General features: G+C 39.3%; 1 protein-coding gene across 9 annotated transcripts in view; it reads left to right on the forward strand.

Annotated features, from left to right (window-relative positions):
- Nucleotides 1-8,398: 8,398 nt before the first annotated feature.
- Nucleotides 8,399-19,310, forward strand: part of znf800b (zinc finger protein 800b) — a 29,987-nt gene continuing 19,075 nt past the window's right edge. For 3 of the 9 annotated variants that reach the window (XM_014339816.2, XM_014339818.2, XM_014339820.2), the window contains exon 1: nt 9,660-10,073. Coding sequence is in view for 2 of the 9 variants with exons in the window: in XM_042228277.1 (XP_042084211.1) it covers nt 11,508-11,774 (267 nt within the window). In the remaining 7 variants the exon portion in view is untranslated. Of the gene's footprint in view, nt 8,611-9,658; nt 11,775-19,310 lie in introns of those variants that run through there. The other 6 variants (XM_014339815.2, XM_042228277.1, XM_042228278.1 and 3 more) reach the window with 6 other exon arrangements.

A 19,310-nucleotide genomic window follows, 5' to 3' on the forward strand; every position in this document is an offset into this window, starting at 1 on the left:
TATTTTTGAATTGCTGGAGGCGAGCAAATGCCTCTTATGTGGTTACCGGCATTTCACAAGGAAGCTTTTTATATTTTGTAAAGTGCAACATTTTGGTACATTTTAATGCTTTTATCTTACCAGGTCAATCTGCAACTGTACAGCATAACTGTTTTCTTTCTGTCTTGCAATGTTTAACTTTTTAAATATGTAGCAGCAGTAATGGTAATTATAGGAATCAGCTTACCACTTTAGTCCGTCTGAACAGTTTTACGTACAAAGATCTATCCCACTGAATGGGGTGATCTCCCGATCTTGTTGTCTGTGTGTTGTCTTTTCATGAAATTTCATGACAAATTATCAGATAAGTTGCCTTTACTGTTATTTACTGTTCTATGACTTTCCAATTAGCCTAGGCTTTTTGTTTAGGCAAGTATAAGAACCAGCTCCAAAAAAAGTTGACTAACTAAAAGAGAATTAATGCAAGTTGATTGCCTTACTGTTTTCACAAGTTAAATAATTTATTACATGCTGTGAAGGTGTGAAAAACAAACTAGACCCCCTTTCTGGTTTCACATATCAGGATATCTTTTACATTAACAGATTCTAAAATGGTTTAAATACAACCACAGTTGATATCTTTCACCCTTCACGGTTATTTTACATTAACTGAGAGCTTGAACTTTCAGCCTTTCTGTTGTAGGTTTTCTGCTGTGCTTGGATTCATTGTCATGTAGCATGATGATGTTTCACCCAAGCTTTAGCTATAAGACAAATGACCTCTCATTTCACTTTAGAATAATTTGGTGCACAGAGTTGTTCATGGTTGGCTCAATGACTGCAAAAAATCCCAGTCATGTGGCCCGAATCATCTCCCTTACACCACCATGCTTCACAGTCGGTATGAGGTGTTCGTGCTGTTACGCTTTGTTTTTCTACAAATGTTGTGTTATTCATTATGGCCAAACATCTGCACTTTGATCTTGTCTGTCCAAACGACATTGTTCCAGAAGTCTAGTCTTTCAGAAGTCATACTGCCGTGTTCTTTTTAGAGAGAAGAGGCTTTCTCCTGGCAGCACTTCCAAACAAGCCGAACCTGTACAGCCTTTTTCTAATTGTACTGGCATTAACTTTAACCTTTAACATGGTCTCAGGTGAAGCTCTTGAGTTTTGTGCACTGACCTTGGGGGGGAATTGTTTGGATGTCTACTCCTGGGAAGATTGGCGACTGTCTTGAATGTCTTGCATTTGTGAATAATCTTTCTCACTGTAGAATGATGGACCTCAAATATTTGGAAATATTCTTCCAACTCTTTCCAGACTGATGGGTAGCAACAATTGATTTTTCTTTGCATTGTGTTAACATACACCTGAGTGATTCAGGTTCATTTGATTACAGCACCTGGCTGTTTCTTACCTTCTTCACTCCTTCACTGAAAGGAGTGAAGGTGTACTTAGTTCTTCAACCACTATTTCCTAATTTATGAAATATATAGACAGTGTAATATGTCATGTTTTCTACATCCTCTGAAGTTGTATTTACCTAATTTTGAGACCTGATAAGGACCTGATTATTTTTATTATGCCCTGATAGGTCATATTTCTCATATGACTGTATTTACTATTTGACTGTAATTTATCAGCTTAGGAAATCAACTTAAATGTTAGTTATTTTATTAAGTGTCTTGTTTAATTTGCGATACACTGCCACAAAAGCAGTAAATGATGTAACTATACCTTCTCAAGTACTGCGATTAATGAAGTTGCAGCCATTACTTATGAGCATGGCCTTGCATTATGTTAAAAGATGACTCATTCGTGATAAACATAAGAAAGACTGCTTGAAGCTCATTTTAGCGATCTTCCGTCTTTACAGAGCAAAGCAGCACTCTGCATACGCCTGAGCGTGGTAGTCAGTAACCCAGCTAGCCCATGGCTAATGGTGTTACAGCTATAGCTTCGAATTTAAAGGTTCCTAAAGCATAACCTATGAAACTAAACTGTCAACACAGAACAACACAGAATGATGCTAGCTTAATTAAAAACTAACTTTAACAATTTTCTACAGCAAACCTGAACCATCACCAACACCTCACTCTGCTCACTACAGGCCAAGCACTATTGAATAAGTGCAGACTAACATCAAAGAAATAAACGGCCTGAAAATGTATGTTTAAATAGAGCTTATTTAACCTATAACATATTTCAAGTTTATCAAAAGCAATCAGTTCCATAAAGTAAGTATAAGATTGGAAAAGAAAACCACACACATGTGTAGCGCTGTGCCTACAACACAAAAAGCCTCACAAAGGTACTACTGTGGTTTCCAACATTTTTTACCCTATCACCTGTTATTACACAAGTCCAGTTGAATTGCCTGACCATCCAACCTCTATCAAAGCTTTCCATTTCTACAAAGGACTGTAACAGCAGCCACATTAACAGTTCTGTGTATTTTAATTAGATCCTCTTGGACTAACAAAAAAAGGCTCTTCAGAACAAAACACGATGTCGACTGTGACTCAGAAGCTTCTTCTCCAGACCACCGGGGTTTACTTTCCAGGTCAAGGCCTAACCCTAAGGATTGATGACACAAAACGCTACAGAACAGTCACCTCTGCTGGCAAGCGAATGGAATCCACAGACTAATTTTGTGGACAGCACAACTAAAGCATAACAAAAGATCACGCTATGCTTGTTGCAAGGGAAAAGCAAATTCTTTATTTGAACATTTATCAACATCTTGGAGTCTCATGTTAAATCCCACAGGGCCTCTCAGTGACTGACCTTTGATCTCAAAAAGCATGATCAGCTGATGTTTTGTTCAGATCAGATAGAAGCCCACGACGGAACACTAAGTCAGATTGTTCTGCTGTGTCATTTCAGTGCCCTTCTCTCCATAGCACTGATTCTGTTATTATTGTTTACAGTCAGAACAGGCAACCGAGACTCCATCTCTGCTCCAGACTGTCATTCAGTATCCTTACTCAGCCAGAGAAAGGACATTACAGGCAGTAATTAGCCATTTGCCCCTCCTCTGAGCAGTCTCTGTCCTCTGTTCTTTATGGACAGGAGTCCAAAAATGTTACGATACTTACACACTGACTGCCTTATTCACATTCTAGCAGCAAATATCACATGTTCCTCATTTACGGGCTTTGGTGAGTGGGGTGAATTTAGAGATTCACTTATTATGTCAGTGATAATGTGTTGTCCAGTTAATATTTCTACAGTTTTACTAGTTTTTTAGATCAAAGAAAGAGTGGAAAACATTAAAACAGAGGTTATTTCTTTTTTTTTTACACATTAAATGTTACTCACGTGAAATATATCTGGAAGCACTGTGATCAGTTATTGCACATTAAACTATAAATGCTTAGTAATTTAATTTATATCAACTTCTTTGATGCGAGTAATGACCCTTCTTGAGTCCTTACACATGCTTGTAAAGAACAGCTGATATTTTTTCCCCCAAGACTGAGTCCGATGTGACTGTATAACCACAAAGTTTGATGATTGGAAACTGAACAAACGAACAAATCCCCACAGAAAAGCGGGGGTTTTGAAGTTCCCCGATTTAATTTTAAGAATTTATGTAGCTTTTATGTAAACTTATGAGAAGATTTTAAAATAGCCTACCATAGCGAAGTGAAGAAGAGTATGTCAACAATTGATCCCATGGCTAGATGACCATGATACCTTAATGAGACAGTGCGCTGTACAAAAAAGAATGGTGTGTCCAAGGGGGTGAACTAAGTTTAGGCTAACACAATTGATCACATATCAAACAAGGCTGGTGCTTCAGAAATGACCTTTACAAAGACGAGCGTTTTATTAGCTCATAAATTCAGTTTTTATTTCATAAATCGGTGACCATCTTTTTCTTTCTTTGAGAAGTTCTATAGTAGCACTTTAAAACCTATATTACATTCTAAAAATACGATTTTTATAAACACTGTGTACCACAGACATGGCGAAGCTAATCAGAAATGTAGTCCACTTACGCTGAATGAAGTTCAAGTTCAAATGAAGCAACAAATATTAGCTTGATGAGGCTCGGGTGTTTACTGTTGAAACATCTGAGGTCAACACAGCTTTGAGGTATTGGGATAATTCTTTTACATTTTGCTGGGAATCTTGCTGATTTTACTTTCCAAATCTATATCATACACTTAGCAAACATCTCTCATGATCACACCAATCTTTATCTGCTCAAGTTAAATATTTTTTTTTCTGCTGTTCTAAGTTGTAGTTGAGTACAGTACTGTGCAAAAGCTTCCCTTAATTTCTTTATATTTTGCATTTAAGGAGCCAGACTGTGGTCTATTTCATAGTCTTTCAGAGTTTTCTTTTGGACATTGGCTGCTTTTTCAAACATTTTCAGTCAAGTCGTTGTACCTGATCACTTTTAGAGCAATGTTTCATTTTATTAAGCAAATTAACAATGTATTATGAATCTTTTAAGAATAAAAACCTACCTGACTCAAACGATCAACCAGTGATGTGTCTACACATAATATATAATTTAGAAAAGAACCAGCTTTAAATTGTATTTTAGGGCATTATGTTACTAGCAATTTGGCATTGATAACAAAACCCATTTTTGTTTGTTTGTTTGTTTGTTTGTTTGTCTTGTGCAGCAACAACAAGGTGATAATCAAAGAGCCATTAGCCCAAAACTTGGCATATCTCGGTGTGGTGTGCAGTGCTTACTTAAAAAATGTGAGGAAACTGTGTAGAGGATAAGTGTCCTTAGAAAACAGGAAGGAATCCAGCAACCCCTGACAAAGGAAGTGAGCGATGTATTTGGCCCTTCAGTTACTGATGCCTCGTCAGAAATTTTCTCAGTGGAACCGTGGCCAACAAGGAGCTATTCTGAAGGAAGTCAAACAAAGAGAAGGGCTGAGGTATGTCAAATTACGCAAGAAATTTTGGCTTATGGAGTAATGCATCCAAATTTAAAATCCGTGGTTCCAGTTGTCTTTAATAAGTATGCAAGAAGTGAGAAGTACAACAGTGGGTGGCTACAGCCATCTTTAAAACACGATGGAGGCTCTGTCATGGTTTGGGGCTGCATTTCAGCCATTGTTGTTGGAGATCTTGTTAAAACAGATAGAATCATGAATGAAGAAAAGTACCATCAGACTTTTATCCATCGTGCAATACTATCTGGAAAGCACCTGATTGGCAACAGCTTTATTTTTCAGCATGACATGATCCTGCCAATGCAGTAAAAGCATACCTGCATAGAAAAACACAAAATATAGCACTATCAGTCATGAGTTGGCCTCCCCGGGGCGCGTACCTCAACAGTTTTGATGCAGTGTGGGATCGTGTGAACAGAGAACATACTGAAAGGAAGCCAACATCAAAAGAGAAGCTTTGTCCTTCAAGAAGCCTCGAGAACTATTCCTGAAGACTACTTGAAGAAATTACAGGAAAGCTTTTCTAACAGTGTGTTGAAGAAGAGAGATGGCTGTATGAAATGCTGACTTTTGAGTTCTTTAGAATTTTGCAATCTCTGTTTTTTCTTATATACTGTATTTCCAAGTATTTTTGCAAATCGCAAAAAAAAAAAGAAAAAGAAGAAGCCGCACATATGTCATGTTTTCTCAACAAACTATAAAGAACTGAGGGGTGGCTCAAGACTTTTGCACATTATTGTATATTGAGTCAAACAGGAATGCTGCAAACTTCATTTGGTCTTTCTCATGGTAATTTTTTTTGTTGTTGCTTTGAAAAAAAGTAAATAAAAGGAAAAAAACTGACTTGGCAGGGAGAGGTGGGAAAACTTAAATTACACATAAAAGTGAAAGAAATCTCATAGCACTGCAATGTTATGGTCTGTTGATGTCCTGATACGTATCCCACGCATCTTAGGTGTGTCATTATCAAAGTGTCCCCACAGAAATGAGCTGCTGCATTATTTTTTTTAACGCTCACCATTCTTGCCTGTCCATTCAAAACATTTCCTAACATCAATCTTATTTTAAAAGGAAAGATTTAAACAAGAATCAAGAAATGAAAATAGACAAAGTACAATGCACTAGGGATTAAATTGTGATAGAGCGCCATAAGGATGAAACCTGCTGTGTTAAGCCAGAATTATACATTACTGAGGCATTGGCAAGTACAGATGGTTCTCCTTCCGTCTATTCTCTCTGGACAAATCACTTCATCTAGTTAGATTTATATGAGCATGACATCCAGTAGGCATTTATACCTGCTGCTTTCCTCAGTGCTTTCTCCATTAATGAACCAAAATGACACACGGCGAAATACATTCCCGGCAACATTGACACCTTGTGGTCAGTTAGCTCAAACACGACCCTGAATCTCATCATCAGCCACATAATAGATCAAAAGCACTCAGGCAGAAATGTGATTCAAAACAAATGATGTTAGCCTCAAAAGAAGAAACCTGCCCTCATTTAGTCTCCTTAAACTCAGATGCTACTGCTGGTATGAGCAATTACTGCACAGGTGGTCTTCTGAATTCATAATTGCAGCAGCATGTGCACGACTTGAAGGCGCGTGAGATCCTGACACTTCTTAGGAGGCAGAACGGTTACATTAGGAAAGCAATGTACGCGTCACAAAACGCTTCATTTTCATTCCTTTGCAAGAGATGAACATAAATCTGATTATGCGGAATGTTTGGAGACTATTAGCAGTTACAATACTTGCTCACATTGAATGCCCCGTTAGAGAAAAACAAAAAGATCTTACCAGTGTCATCTGTTTGTCTTGGAGTCCCTCCAAAAAAAAGGCCCACTGCTATAATTATAAACAAGCCATTTAAATTACCAACATAAACGAATTATTTGTTGTGCACAAAAAGTGTCCAAACATGTCACTAGGTGGTGTGATGAATGCAGCCTGCATGTAATTGAGAAGATAAAAGCTCTCAGCTCTATTCGACCACGGCCATGAATGCCGAGGAGTCCCCCCTCCCGCCTTTGCAAACAGCATTCTTATGATAATGGAATAATGCTGGTGCTTTAGTTAATTGTGTATAGGCGATAGTGGTGGGCACCTTTTGTTGTGGGCTCTCACGAGCTTAAAGGAAAGAGCTGGCGGGGATTATAACTCTTATGGAACTTCTTTAATTCCGCCCCCCTCTCCTTAAAACCATACTTTATTCCCACTTTGCATTCAATGTGTTGAGTGTTTTTCTTTATTTGATGTGGTCTAAGAGTTTGTCGATTCAAGATAAGATTTCACATATGTGATGCTTATGATTTTTGCCAGTTAAATAACAGAACCCTTTATAACAGGTGTAACATAACAGTTTGTTCACAGTGCGCCCAAATCAAAGTTCTGCCCTGTTCAGGGAAAATTAGCACATTTACTTTGTTTAAGTGAGACACCTTTCTTAAGCATATCAATAGCAACACAACATGCTGACTCAAGTTCCAACTGTGAGGGGGTAAAGCTCCATTTTCACAGAAATCCCTGTATTTGTATTTAAATGGTGCATTTCAAGGCATTTAGCTTTAGTTATCAGGAAGGCTGGTTTTACCAGATCCTGACAGACTGTAACAGCCTCAACAGCAGCTGATGGCACACTATGATAACACTGCATCACATCATATTATAAGAATGTAACTAAGATATCATAGTAGGCAAGGTATAAAGAGTAGTATAAGATTTGGAAAGGCCAGAAAAAAAACTTTCTATTTATTGCAAACAATCATTTTTTCGCTATATAAACCTGCACTTTAAAAAGAACTCCTATTACTACCACAAAATAACCAGTATTATTAGAATACTGCTACTAGTTGGGTAACATTTTACTAATTATTTGAGCAGCAGAGCATGACTTCCCATCTTCCACATTACTTATGTATCACATAGAGCTTTTATATTCTACATTTCTTTAGCTAAATACACTGACCTGCACTGATCATACCCTCTCTTACTTACATTACTTTTATCCGCCGTCACAGTCAAATCTCTATGTTTTCTTTAGTTAGTACAGCTAGTCAACAAAACATATACATATATGCCCATTTCATGTGCACTGTAAAAATGGCTGCAATTACTACTACACAATAACTAGTTCTATTGGGCAAGGGGAACATTTTAAAATTTGCCCTTATCTAATTATTCAAGCAGCAGGTGCATAGCCCGTGTTCAACATGAGTAATGCATCACATGACGCTTGCATATGCTATAATTTTTGATATATATATTATATATATTACTAATATAGTATATACCATAGATACTATATTATATATATATATATATCTCTGATATATTATATCTGTGTGTGTGTGTGTGTGTGTGTGTGTGTGTGTGTGTGTGTGTGTACGTAGTTGGTATGTCAATCTATTCAGACATATTATGCATACAGTTATTGTTTTAGCCAGCTGGCAGCAATTAGCTTAACTACTTTACCTTTTTCTACCCTTTTTCTATTTTAATTCGCACTTGTTATTAGTGGGTGCATGAGCTCGGTAGAAAAATAGTCTGTCTGTTGAATTCATTTAGATAACCTGAAGTGATAAAATGTAGTAAAAATGCTTCCTTTATGTGACATGACTCAAATGTAAGGGGGGGTTTATTAGTAAGACCCCATGCCTGCACCAACAGGTTTGTTTTCAACTGAACTTGTCTGGAAACAAGGTAGGCGTGCAGTTACAAACTTTATTTCTCTGTTTTGCAAAAAATCATTGTAGTTTAACATATATATGTGCGAACTTAAAACAAAAAAAAAGCTAACATAGCTGTATTACCTTACAAGCTGTTGCTGGCCTTTTGCAGTTAAGCTAACTAGCTTAAGGATGCTAGGCGGGTTAAATGGCATTCATACCATTGAAAATAGTTCCAGTCTTGTATTTATATGCATCTAAAATATCACAAAACAGTTGGTTGTTTTCATTATTTGTTACAAACAAGTGAAGGAAGTTGTAATGAAGGTAGGACAGGTAAGGCTAAGTGCTTATTTGGCATAAGTTGGGAAAGCTAGTGTTTAGCAGACTAGCTAGCCAGTGACATGCCATTAGATATGTTTTAGTTAAAAAATGTGATTATTCAACACCAACTATCCAAACAACTGAAAACATAAGCGATGTTATTGATGAGAAATGTATGATCACATTAGTGTTATTACTAATAAACGTAGTCAACAGCTGAAAAAGCTACTCATGCTTTTTTTAAATGTAGTTTGAAGTCAGTATTTATAAACCAATGCCATTTGGAAATTTAAAAATAAAGTAGAAAACAACATGAAGTTGTAAGAAACCAATTTGTCATCTGGTATATTTAAGGAGATCAGTGAGAGTTGTCCTTGGAAATACATTTTTAAAAGGAGAACCTTTTACTTGTTCTCATGTATCACATATAACTTGTCATATAGTTACACAAATCTTTAAATTTACTTGAATTCATTTAAAGAAGAAAAATAAACTCGTCAATTTCCTTTGGAGGAAAACTTTAAGCGCACAACTGTGTTTTATGCACTTCTAAATCATATTCTGTATAAAATTGTGATTAAAAACAATAAATATTCATTTAGTAAATTAAACCGTATCACCACAAATGCGAATAACTCGTTCACGTTTGTCAGTAATTTTGGTTATTTTGGTTAATTAGTTGGTATTTTATTAAATTGGCAGTGTAAATTATTTTATCTGCCAATTTAACTTCTGGGTGGGTACAAACACCCTGGTGTGCTTCGGAGTTTGCGTCGTGGACTCTTCTGGAGAGGTCTGTGTCCTCGAAAAGGTTGCGCGTTTTGGGGGATAAATCAACGCTATAACCGAGACACTGGATAAAAAGCTGGTCAATTTGTCAACTTTTTGTAATTAAAAAAGACCAAATCATCTCCCTTTTCCGTACTGTCCCTCTAAAGTGCCGATATTTTTAGCTAAAATTGGACGTAGAGGGTGCACCTTTGCGCAGAGACTGGTTTAACGCTGAGAGGCTCCTCTGGGTGCACAAAGACAGCGGCTCGCAGAGGAACTTGTTCAGAGTGAACCAGGGACGCTGGGAGGCGAAATAAACAATCTCCGGACTCGAAGTAGCAACGGTCGAGCAGTTTTATCTCTCGAAACACGCTATTCCGCCACCCATCCGAGAAAAACAAGGTAAGGACTTGGTTTAAATACGTTTCAGCGGGACTTGAGGGCTACGGAGCGGGTTGAACCTCCTTCGCTTTGGCTTCCCGAGCATGGTTGTTTTTGCAGAAAATGGCGTCATCGCCCTCTTGTTTCTGCCTGGCCGCGGCGAGGAGAGGAATAGTTTCAGAGACTTGTAGCAGCCTTTTACACGCGGCGATTACTTCCTCAATGGTAAAATCTCCTACCGCGATGTGTTTTATTCAACAGAGACCGGTCAAAATACGGGGTTGTTCACCAATTCGCTCGGTAGAAGGACGCGCAAAGATGGAAGGGTCACCGGTCCTGTGCGCCAAGCTGCTTCTTGGAAAAGGTGCCACGGAGCCGCAAAACGCAGCGTTTCACATTCGCCGTGATATCATCCCCGGCCACTCCAGGATAATCCAAATGATCGGGGACGTTTTAGTGTTGCGGTCACGGTGGCGATGGACGGATTCGTGCGAGAGCTGCACCTTGTCTTTGTGTGTATTTTATTCGGGTTAGCTCGTTTTTACGCCGCACTCCCCTGCCATGCTGCAATAGTTACGAGGGGCCTCTCTTTAACGGCGTGAAAGGTGCATTTTATACTTGGCCTTTTCTTTGATCACGTTAAGCTGCTCTTTTGTTGCTCAAAACAGTGGCGTTTTTTAGGCTGACAATATAACCGTGTAAAAGGAGATTTTCGGGGATAATGGGGGGCGATGCAAATCGTGCCATGAGAACGACGACTGCTCTGCGCTCTGGTTCGCGGTTTACCAGACGAAGATAGCCTGAATGAGGTAAAAAATAAAAGTCTTTTGAGCGAATCGCACAGTTTGCACAAAACCGGGGAAGTCCGGCGCTGCGCAATGATTGTGCTGTTGCTTTGCGCAGAGAACGGTGGCAGCTGCTGTAACCGCCGCCACCTTTTCGCCGCTATATTTTTTGTGTGTGTTGGCCAACCTTTTGTAAATAGTTGGACTCTTGGATAAAAGAGCACAATAGCATTCATGCGGGCCCTTTATGGCCTGTGAATGTGGTCCTAAGTCACACTCTGGCTGTCCTGTCTTTCGCCGTCAGCTACGTGCATGCGTCCTAGCTCTGGCCACCACACATCCACCATAGCGAGGCCACTGGGTTCCCTGTGTATACGCTCTGCTTGGTTCCTCCTGTGGCCAAAAGTCGATGACGGATCGTGTGGTGAGTGCTAGCACAGGCCACTGGGATTAAATCGAAACAACCACAAAAAATCAGCCACGGAGACTGCACATCGCTCGCTCCGTGCACATTTTTATTAAGTTTCCTGAGTTATGCAACCGCATCCCCGTAGAGCGAACTGCTCATCCGCCTTTATTTACTCGTCCCCCGCCGTCGGATGGATATTTCTGTGGTAATATCTGGTGAATTGGACCAGTCCCTGTGGCGACGACACCGAATTAGGAAGATATGTCATTTGCAAATCACCCAGTGCCATTTGCGTCACAGCCCGCGGCCTCGCACGCCCATGGGGGGCGATGGAGTTGCAAATGGAGACTGTGTGTGTGTGCTGACGCTGCCCCAGCTGAACGAGAACCAATAGACACGGACTCGGGCGGCAACAATCGCCGTGCGCTTTCACTCTCCAGTAGTGCACCGACTTGGATTTCGTATAAACACGGAAGATCGCGCCGTTTATTCGAGATGGTTATGTTTCCATCGCTCTCCCTGGGATGCGTAAGTGGATGCGTACACACACTGGTTAAACCTGCTACGGGGCTCGACAGGCCAGCCGGAGAGGAGTATATCCGTCCGGTCCTTTCCTCATGGTGCTCGGTGCATGTGGCTTTTGTGAACTCGCTCATGTGGATACACGTCTTTTCCACTGGATCGCGATGATATGGCCGTGAAGCATTTATGAACAGCGCAGAGAATGGGGTTGGATTATGATTCGGACACTGGATAAGCACTCGCTCGTTTTTTAGTAACATCCACGGCGCGCCACGCGTTTCTGGTTTGGAGATGAGCATGGCGTTTTTACCCAGGAACGTTTTATTTGTTGCCGTTGCGCTTTGGGGCACTGCGCATGGTTTGATCGGCCAGACCGAACTAGAGAACTAAGCCATAAAGTCGTGAAACGGTGATAATGTCAGCTACAGAATCCTTTATAAGATACTGTTGTGCAGTAAAGTCAGTTAAATCACTCTTTTTCTAAGCAGTTTTTGAATGTAACGGAAATGCGTGAGCTTTACACGAATTTTGCAGCGATGTCAACATACAGGATTTTGATTCGTGAAATTAATTAATAATATTATCTCATATTACCTGAATTTTTGTTTACCTGACTAACCCCCACCTATGTGTTTACATTGAGTTTTTTTTTTTACATATTTTTTTAACTGTGCAGTTTCCACTTCCTGTACTTTTATTTAAAAAAACAAAAGGTTACAGATCAGTAGAGATTGCTCCCTGTGCTGTGAAACATGTTCTCTAAAGCACAGATGCCACCCTGAGGTAATGGAGTGATATAGGAATCTTTTCTTCTTTGACAGTTTAAAGCTCCCAACTTTGAACTTGCAGGTGGCTGTTATTTCAGTATTTGATTAACTGAAAACTTATTTTGCACTGCATGCTGTCAGAACCTGGCTGCACTGCCCCCTATTGCCTCTGTTTTCTCTATTGCCCTCTGTTCAAGCTGTGACACAGTGCATGAGTAACTTTGACAGAATAGAGATGGTCAGTCTAACCTTCGGGAGTGACATGAATGGACAAGAAGGCCATGAGTTTAGATAACAAAGTGGGCGACAGAGGACTAAAATAAAAAGGAGGGTTAGTCTGAAGTTGACAGAATTGTTCTTCATGAGCAACCACTATATATTTGTTATTCCCTGTATTATATATTGTTTCATATTACTTTTATATTTGCCATTTTTTTGGCAAATCTTTTAACTACCTCAGCTTGGCCTCCATTCATTTTATTCTAGGTGTTTATTTCTTTTTAGCAGCTTGAGATAAGAACAGCAGCCAAGACTGCCTGGCTTTCTTCCTTGCTGAGGCACCACAGGTATCTTGGTTTTCACCAGGGTGGATGCTGACTGCAACAGTTAAATGACGTCACTGTATGATTCAGTCAGGTTAATGATGTAGTGTTGTGTTCAGTCTCTGAGTCAGCTTGTCAAACCAGTGTGCAAGTTCAGTCAGTCAACAAGCCTTTTTACCTGCCAGTCACACACCACAGTAGAAACACAGCAAAATATCCATTCAGCCAGGAAACAAGATAATCAATTTCAGCAAAACGGCCAGCAAGCTAGGTAGTAAGTCAACTAGTGAGCCAGGAAACTATGGTGGAGTATTTCGAGTCTACAAAACAATTAAATACACTAGAGCATAGGTGTCAAACTCTGGCCCGCGGGCCAAATTTGGCCGCCTAATTACATTTGGCCCGCAGCCATACCAAATTACTATTAGAGCTGGCCTACTGGTATTATACAGCTAATATATATATTGTTTAGTATTAAGCTTTGCTTGTTCCATATTCAGTTTTTCAGCAAAACGTGTTTGAGTCCATAAGAAAAGATTCATTCTTATATCTGGAGGAATAAATATATTTCAAAAAATATTAACGTTAGCCCGCGACTTTGTTCCAGTTTTGAATTTTGGCCCACTGTGTATTTGAGTTTGACACCCCTGCACTAGGGAAACGTATTTTGCAGTGTTCATGGTAAAGACAAGCACAGTTTTCAGTAGATATCAATCTGTCAACAACAAAAAAAAAGACTTTTTACCTATTGTGATAGAAATATCTGACTAGAACAGTTGTTCAAGGCTGTTGTCACAACAGTGTTGCCTCATTACAGAGTAGGGTGGGATCTCAGGTGATCTGTGTGTGTTTTGGATTTCATAGATTGTTGCTTTCTTTCTTTGCCATTCATTGTTGACATCACCCTCTTTGGGGCTTGTACTTAATTATACATTTATGTGTGATTTTTAAAGCCTTGATATGAAGTAGACTATGCACTGTGCATCCACACCTGGCCTGAAAATGCCCATTATGCATCTCTTGTGGTTTTATTTATTTAAATCTGTGTCTGTGCTCCCTTTCCATGCTTTGCTGCTGCTGCTGCATCTCTTTATGTTGCTCTAATCTGCTGTGTGCTTGCTTTGAATTAAGGCTAAGGACGGTGTCCTGTGGAGAATTTGTTTCATATCTGGTTTGGTCTAATTCAGCTGTTGTGTGTACTGCCACCGAGTGTGCCTTTAAAGGGTGTTCTGGCTCAATTGGGTTGATGAAAATGATGACATGAAAGCAAGTCAAGATATTAAGTTTCAGCAAACTTTGCTGTGCAATGATTTCTGGGCGAGAATGAAGTTGCTGCTGGGGAGAATGAGTCTGTGTAATAACTCAGCTGGTGTGGTTGTGGTGGTATCGCTCAGGTATTTTCCCATTTGCAACCAAAACGTTGTAGAGAATGATTTCTTTCCACAGTGATTAATGTTTGTGAGTTTCAGTATAATATCTCAAGACCAACTGGTGTGTGCATGTATATGAGATCCCATATGTTCCTGGGCAGCAACCTGTTAATGCTATCACACAGGATGTTACTGTAACACACAGTGAGATCAGTTAATCATATTTGAATGTGAATGTTTATTTTCTGTCAAAAGTACCTTTCTTGAAGCGAGAAACTCCACCGAATTTATCTAAGCTTGTTTTAGTGTTACAGTTAGAGGGACTATTTTGCAGTTGTACAGATATGTCTCCAAAAATGTTGGGACACTGTGTAAAATGTCAATATACACAGATGCCTCAATCTTAAATGCCTGTCCACCAAAGGGCCATGGAGGTGATATAGAGGGTGAAACACAAACTGGACAGCTTTCAAGTCTTTTGCAGTCATAACAAATATTTCTTTTGACATTGGGAGAAACTCCAATCAGGCACAGGGAGAACATACAAGCTTCACATAGAAAGGCCACATCTAGCCATCCAGTTTGAACAGGAACGCTCTTGGTGTCATGCAAAATGTTAAGTAACAGGACAGGGGGATAAAATTTGGAAAAGTTGTGGAGGTTGAACAGATTTGTTTTTGAGCAGTTTCAGAGTAAGACGTCTCAATCTAAGATACTTTGGGATTTCCATCATCTGTTGTACATGTTATCGTTAATTCATTCAAACAGTTTGGAGAAATCAGTGTATGCAAGGGACAAATAAAAATAAAAAATAAAATTTGGTTGCGCCAGCAGCAGTTCATTTAAAGCAGATACGATTCAGTAGTGAAACTCACTGTGTGGGCTCAGGAACGCTTCCAGTAACCGTTCTCAGTGAACACAGTATGTTGCTGTATCCACAGTTGCAAGTTGAAACTGTCATGTATAAAAACAAAACAATTCTCACAAAACATTACATTTCTATTAGGCTAATTTTAGCTTATGTTAAGAGTTATTAGACAACTGCAACCTGCTGTTTTATTTTTATTATTATTTTTGCATTGCGTTAGTTTTTCTTCACCTTCCTCTCACACATTGTGTGTGTGTGTGTGTGTGTGTGTGTGTGTGTGTGTGGAGCTGACAGGAGACAGCTGAAGTGCAATAATATGAATCGAGTTAATGAGGACACCTTATGTTACTCAAGTCCAGTAAAAGCTTTCCAGCAAGAGTTACACCAAACCAACGTCCTTCCAGCTTCTACCCTGTGTAACGTCTCTGACTGAGACGGAGAGCTTTGAGCTTTTCAGTCATGCCAACTTATTTGAGGAGAGTTTGTGGTAAAGTGTAAAACTTCTGGAAATATTCAAGAAAAGCTGCTGGTGTAGTAGGTGTGAAACACCTCCGAACTATTCTTTTTTTTGCTGTTAACATCTTCTGTGGTACATTAGCTCCCACTCTGGTTGATTGTGTGGTGAAGTGAACACAGAAAATCAGAGAACTGAATTGAACAGATAGGTAGGTAGGTAGGTAGGTAGGTAGGTAGGTTGATAGATAGATATCAGTGACAACATGGGACCTACGAAAAAGATCAATACAAAAGATCCAAATACTGGATTGCCGTATTCTTGATCAACATCCTATTTTTTCTGGGGCCCAGCTCACCTTGAAACCTGTTAGTAGCGCACATTTCAAAAGCCAGCATCCTGGGAACATTGGTGCATGTGACATGCTTAACTTGCACCTGTGCAAAGGTACTGGTAGTTAAAGTCAGAGTGCTGTTTAAAGGAAGAGGTGTCTTTCCCTGTCCTTCAGTCAGACTTTCAAAGTATAGATGTGGAGAAAAATTTGGAGATTTTGGATAGTGATACTTTTGGAAAACATGAGGCGGCCAAGTGGACCTCCTCCAAGTGGACGTCCTCTTCCTATATACATATTGCACATTTTCGAGAATACAAGCAATAAAGGGAAAGGGTCACCACCACCGTATATAAACTGTCCATTCTGTGATTCACCGTGTGGAAAGTGTTTACATTCAAGCAGCGCACAATATCACTGCCTCCATACTGTGCTGTAGTCATTATTGGTATACCTGCCAGCAGCTAGCATCATGTCAGTGTATAGAGTTCGTCCATTAGGGGGAAGTCTTCTCCAGCGGCCACAGGAAATGACTAGTAGATCATGATTGCTGCCATCTATCTAATGGCTCTGGCGCTACATAAGCAGTACATCTTATAATAATGCACACTTAGATGTTTAAATATTATGTAGCAAATATTTCTTTATCTGCTATACCATAGAAAGCTGAGGTTTCTCTGCAGCATGGAAAAAGTTATTTTCTTCTGTTGTGAATTTACCTTATCTATTTTCTCTCAAAAGGAAAATTACGATTTTTCTCCTAAAATAAGAGATGTTCCCAGATGGGAAACTCAGTTTACAAATTGGATTCATCATAGTATTAACAGAATTCACTATGGATTGCCGCTACAACTGAAACTCACACTCAGGTGTAATTTGTGAACTACTGAGCAATGGATGCCTGCTTGTTTTGCTGGGAATGGGTATACTGGAGTATTTGAATTGAAATTTTACAGCTGGAAATGGTAATGGTACTCAGGCAGTGAGTCATACTAGCCAGGTAGTGGGTGATTTGTTCAGAGTTATATTAGTATATAGGAGAGGAGAAGAGTTGAGCACTTATTTTTAGAATATAAGAAACATGTGATTAATTCTTAAGATTGTCAGCTTTGAGACTGTATTTCCAAGTGCCTCAGGCAATTTAGTCCCAGCTCAGCCTTTCATTGCAAACACAAGCTCATATCATTCATCTTTTTCTGCATTATCAGCTATTGTTCAGCAGTTGTTTATCAAGGACTGTTCTGAGGAGGATGGAAGGAAATGCCTTTTTCAAACCTGTTTCTTCTTTATTGATCTTTTGAAATTGGTCTTACAGCATTTGTGGAGCATCGTTTTCTTTCTGAGAGACAATTTCACAGAGCATCACTGTACTAGATGTACAATGCATAGTTTTCTCAACAGATAATGTTTTTTTTAAACATGAAAGGTGAGGATAACAATAATCACGGCTGCCAATATATTTAAAAGGTAAACATTAGTATACATTAGAATGGAGTGAAAGATGATTGATGGCCCCAAAAGTAGAATTTTAGAACTACTTAAAATATCTGACATGTTGATAAATGTGAGGAAAATAACGTGATTTTAGGCCAATGTGCTAACCATGCTAATATCGCCATTTCCAGTCTGAGCCACATTGGTGTCATTACCAGAGTCATAACACAAATCAGTACTTCATAACCACCTCTGTCTGTTGCCATACAAATGTGAGAGTCCCCTGTGTGTTGTTGACATGTGTGTTGTTAAAGGTGTTTGTTTTCAGCCTTTGCAGTACATGATGCCTCTTTCAGATATCAGTCACACAGGCCTAGAGACTGCTCAGTGAGTAACTGACATCCAGCAGGTCACCAACTGATCTCTAGGACTCAATGACTGGAGCCTAAGGCAGTGTCCACGCCGGGTGGTAGGGTCAGCTCCAGCAGACTGGGAAGAATGGTGTTATTAGCTGGAGTTATCAGTTATTAGGTGCTGCTAGTCTTGGGTCGAGATGTGTGTCTGTTTTGATACTATGGTATATTCAAATATGTAGATAAACTTATGTGTCAGTTTGCTGTATAGTACTTGTCTTGTAGATGTGATTGGAAAACGGTAACAAACATTTCTGATAGTTCTAGATTTAGTATGAAACTCAGAGGCTTAGATAATTTCAAATGTACTTTTTCATGCATAGTTCTTTGTGGTCAGAGTGACGGAAACTTGTAATCTGTGTCTGTTTTCTGTAATAATATATTCGTATTCAGGATAGTAGAGTGCTTGAATGCATCCCAGCATGCATTAAGTGAAACACTGAGAAACACCTTAAGCAGGTCATCAGGGGCCACTGAGCTAATGGATTAACACATAATAGATAGCCAGTTTTTCTTGAATGCATACTAAGACCAATGTAGGGTTCCTCACCAGTATTAGATGTTTTTAGACTTTTCACAAACATGGTGTACAAATTACACTCAGGAAGACCAAGGATCTTTTTTTGCTGAGCAGTGAAGGATAGGAGGGGGATAAGTCCACAGTGACTTCAAATTTAGCACTGCCTTTATATGTTGTATTAACTAAGGTTAACTTTAATATTTTTTTAAATAAAGAAACAGAAATTTTAAATGAGCTTGTTTCCTTACTCTCCAGTAGTCGGCAGGGTAGACAGACTTTCCAGTCAAAGTCCTCATTTCCCATTATAGTTAATGGCTGGTGTTAATCTCCCTCCTGATAAAAATAGAGCTTAACTGGGTAGGTGCATGATGTATTAATATGCCTGCTCTTAATTTTAGTTGAAAATACATAAATTTAATTGAATAGTTTTGTTAGAAATTCTGACTTTGTTACTGTTGACCTGTAGCATCCATGCTGTCCTTTCATTTTTTTTTTTTTTAGATAGACAAGATAAAAACAAATGCATTCCCACAGACTGACATTTTCTATGTCTCCAGCCATGGCTCCACTCTAGTTGAGCTCATCTGTTAAGTAGCTGCTCCATTATTGCAAGTATCCTCTGCTGTGGCATTATTGCATAGTGCTTGACTGGTTCATCATTAGTGCTAAAAGTCGGGATCCAGAGATGAAAAGGCGTGCTGTGGTTCTTAACGATGCCTGGCACACTAGAAATGTAAATTCAGGAACAATCTATATATAAAGTCTCTCTCTCTCTCTCTCTCTCTCTCTCTCTCTCTCTCTCTCTCTCTCTCTCTCTCTCTCTCTCTCTCTCTCTCTCTCTCT

The sequence above is a fragment of the Haplochromis burtoni genome, unplaced genomic scaffold (genome assembly GCF_018398535.1).
Source record: "Haplochromis burtoni strain Fernald_Lab_line unplaced genomic scaffold, NCSU_Asbu1 Contig_315, whole genome shotgun sequence".
Taxonomy (NCBI): domain Eukaryota; kingdom Metazoa; phylum Chordata; class Actinopteri; order Cichliformes; family Cichlidae; genus Haplochromis; species Haplochromis burtoni.